This window comes from Oncorhynchus gorbuscha, linkage group LG23 (genome assembly GCF_021184085.1).
Source record: "Oncorhynchus gorbuscha isolate QuinsamMale2020 ecotype Even-year linkage group LG23, OgorEven_v1.0, whole genome shotgun sequence".
NCBI lineage: Eukaryota > Metazoa > Chordata > Actinopteri > Salmoniformes > Salmonidae > Oncorhynchus > Oncorhynchus gorbuscha.
Window position 1 is genome coordinate 65,338,241 of NC_060195.1, and position 3,917 is coordinate 65,342,157.

Here is a 3,917-nt window from a genome sequence, read left to right on the forward strand (position 1 = left end):
GTGATTTGTCTTTGATATTTTTGTTACCTTGCTTTGTGTATCTTTTGATGTTTGACAACTTCTGACAGACTTTTGAATATGGGGTGAACTTTCCCTTTAAACCTCAACCCAGTCACCCACAGTCACCCACAGTCACCAAGGCAACGGTACAACTGACTCTTCTGTGGAAGCAAAACGTAAAAGCCCTAATATCAACAAACGTAGTTTACAGTGCCACCATGGGCTACCATGGGGACATCCTCTCCAGGAATTCTAGAGTTTTGCAAGAAGTGTGTAAATCTCTTATGTAAATCTCTACCACCAATGTAAGCAGTCCAGTAACATTACATTATACAAGCAATGTGTACATAACCTTTAAGACTGAGACCTAATAGTCTCTCAGCTTTGTGATGATGCCTCGAACCCTTTCAGATGATCTTGTGAGCCCCTCAAAAAAACAGCAATACATCTGCCCTCAACCTCATCTTTAGCAGCCAACTGCACACAGTTTCAGTCATTTTGGACATATTGGTCATTCCATAATGAACAACTGAGAGAGCGAGAGAGAGGGAGAGAGGGATCTGTAGAAAAATAAACCTCTTTATTGTCCTATAGTTTTATCATGCTCGGGTCATCTTTATTACAGATCACACACAGCGTTTTCTCTTCTATAAACGGTTAACAGACTTTCGTGCACATAGGCACAAGTACACACGTCGATGATGGGGCAACCTGATTGGTCAGTACTGTTATTCATGAGCCAATGAAAAGGTCAGTGGTGGCGCCGGGCCTCTGATGCCTCGCCGCATTGGTTGCCTAGTGCCCGGGTGCAGGGTGGGAGTAGGATGGGGGGAATGTGGGTTTGGCGGGTACCATGGATGTTCATAGGGGTGTTTGTCAGGGTCTGTGGAGGATCAGTTTTGGGAGCAGTACTTCCAGAAACACACTGTTGGAGAGAAAGAGAAGGAGATTAGGAAGTTGAGCATTATCTTCAAATATTAGCAAACATCACAAAACAGGAAACCAGTGAAAAATACTTCCTAATTGACTTTTGACCCCTTGCTGTCACCTCTCTTGTTGTTGGGCTTCTTGGGTTGCTGTGGGAGGGACTTCTTGAAGTTTCGGCCACTCAGACTGTCTATGCCGTCAGTGCTGGGCCGGGATGCAGTGACGCTACCTCCAACATCCACAGGAGGCACTGTGGTGGTTTTCACTCTATCCGCCTCAGCTACCTTCAGTACAGGAATAGAAGAAGTCACACTTTAGTTTCAAGCAGGCAGGAGGATCCTTTGAAATGATGTATCACAGGTACAGTATTTAACATTTTACAAAGGGGAAGTTGAGGTTCACAACTTAATGTCAGATGGTTCCGCACCCTGAAAGTAGTCTACTGGCGAAGAGAAACTGTATTCCATGGTTAAGTTTTCTTTAAACAGCCACTACAAACATCAGGTAGCTTTAGCCAATCGCTAGCTAGCAATCAATGGAGGTGACAGGGGCAAAAGTGCAATGTAAAAAAACATATATGGCCAAATCACATTTAAAGTAACATTAAACAAAATATTGAGTTGATCTGGCCATAGAATTGAGAAAAATTGCACGGTTGCCCCTATCACTCCATAGATGTATTACATTCTAAAACACATCCTGGTGTGAAAGTAACTATTCTATCCCAAGGCAGGTAGGAATATCATAAAACACAAACAGCATTGATTTACCGCTTTCTTCTTCTTTCCTGAATTTCTGCCGTTTGCTGACCCTCTGGGCATCATGGTCATCCGTGTGCTCAGAGTGCTGTTGATCACCCTGCTGAGTTCCTCCAGCGCTGACAGCATCTTCAGGATCTGGGCTCGTCTATCTGGACTGCTCGTCACCTGATCCATCTTCAATCGTCTATCCAGACTGCTGGTGGGTGTGGAGGTCTTTTCTCGACCAACAGGGATGGTGGTCTTCAGTGGTCTAGAAGCGTTGACCGTTGACGGTTCCGTTCTCTCTTGCACATTTGAGTCGCCTGTAGCTGGACCTGTTAGCTTTATGTCTCCTGAAAGACAACATCACAGACACACATGAACATTCTGTGGTCTCAGAGTCATATTCAACGCCTGGCAGAATGCCATCCTCCTTCTATAATGCCTCCCATAATGATTCTGGATGATGACACATTGACCTTTCTCCTCTGTGGGCTCCATGGTGGTTCAGGCCAGGGTTGCTATTTGTAGAAAGTGTCCTACAAATAAAATGTGATTGATTGATTCCACCAAACCCCAGCAGCTCAGAGACAGACGTAGTCTCAGCTCTAGACAGTCTGTTGTGTGATGTAGACAAAGTTCCCAGCCTTTCTCAGCTTTCTGTCTGTCCACGGTCTTCAGAGGGTCACTGTGTCAACTGAGCCGTATTGTTGTGTGGCCACCAAAAGACCCTCTGAACGTCACAGCGGTCCCATAGCAACGCCATGGAATCACTCAGTACCAATGTCAGCTAGTGTCGAAGTGGAGAGTGGACATGAGCTGCTTTGAGTGTGTGTGTATATGCTTGCTTGCATTTGTTTGTGTGTGTGTGTACAAAGGATAATTCAGCATTGTGTGGGCAAGGAAAGTATTCTAGGAAGAGAGGAGTGTGAGCCTCCCTGAATACTTTCATTCAGCCATCTTCATCCTTAACCGTGATCTCTCCATCCTTCTCTTCCTTCACCTTCTCCATCCCATCCCTTCACTCTCCCTTCAGCCACTCAATCTCAGCCTTCCTTCCTACTCTCTCCATTCCCTTCCATTCTTTCTGTCCATCATAATTTCCCTCTATGTTCCCTTTATACCTCGACTCTCACCCTTCTTCTATCCTCCCTCAATCCCTTAAGTCTCCATTCCATCCCTCTCTCCTTACCTCTGTCAGTCAGCAGGGTGGGGGCTGTGTCCACTCCAGCCCACAGAGTCACCAGCACCGTCAGGACTCCCACCAACAGGACCACAGATACTTTCTGCATGACTGCACCTTCTTACCGGAACTTCTGACCGTTTCTGAACCAATTCTGACCACAGCTTCTGGGCTTCAACCACAAGTACCGGTCTGGTTCTATAGCTCAGGTCTTCGGGTACCAACAAGGTCTCGTTTTAGTCTCAAAGAGCTGAGTTAGCTCTGTCGTCTTCTTTAGCTGCACGTTGAGAGAACCTGTATGTCTCCTGGGGGTCAGAGTTCAGCCAATTGTTTGGGTGTCTGTTCGTCTTCTTGTCCAAAGTTTGTTTCTTAATTTCTGTCTCTGAAGTCACTAACTTGTTTGTCGTAAACACACTTGTCGTTCAGCACCGATGCGCCTCTGTGAAGAAGGCTTGTCGAGAGTGTGTGTGTGCAAATTTAGCTCTTGTCGCTTCTAACGTAGACCTGTCCCATCCTCTCTTTATAAACCCAACGGTTCCTTCAAGACGGGCCAAACCAACACCTCGCCGTTGCCCAATGAGTGGGCTGCTAATTTCTTGTAATCCCGCCCGCTCCTTCTTAGCGGCGTGATGACATTTGGCGTGTTTGGCGTCAGGCTCGCCATTGTGTGTGTGTGTGTGTGTGTGTGTGTGTGTGTGTGTGTGTGTGTGTGTGTGTGTGTGTGTGTGTGTGTGTGTGTGTGTGTGTGTGTGTGTGTGTGTGTGTGTGTGTGTGTGTGTGTGTGTGTGTGTGTGTGTGTGTGTGTGTCAGCACGTCGCTGTATAAGCAGTGATAAGATTCTTCTTAATGTGTTTGCTCAGGGGCCCAAAGAGAAAGACCCTCTGACGCAGGAGGTCCAAAAGCCTGTCTCCAACACAAAGTTGGCCCAGACCACGCACACACACACACACACAATGAAAACGTCGCAGACACAAGAATAGACATGAATTGATAACGTCACACACTCACTCAAAAACACTACACACTATTTGTTTGCAAAAGGCAGAGGTTAGCTTGATTCCGGCCAA

The 3,917-nt window shown here is 46.4% G+C and overlaps 1 protein-coding gene across 1 annotated transcript; it reads right to left on the reverse strand.

Annotated features, from left to right (window-relative positions):
* Positions 1-549: 549 nt before the first annotated feature.
* LOC124010492 lies at positions 550-3,326 on the reverse strand. The gene is made up of 4 exons (XM_046322977.1): positions 2,860-3,326; positions 1,698-2,020; positions 1,049-1,211; positions 550-925 (listed from the first exon to the last, which is right to left on the reverse strand). The coding sequence occupies exons 1-4, from the start codon at positions 2,957-2,959 to the stop codon at positions 894-896; spliced, it is 618 nt and encodes a 205-aa protein (XP_046178933.1). The 5' UTR covers positions 2,960-3,326; the 3' UTR covers positions 550-893.
* Positions 3,327-3,917: the final 591 nt, after the last annotated feature.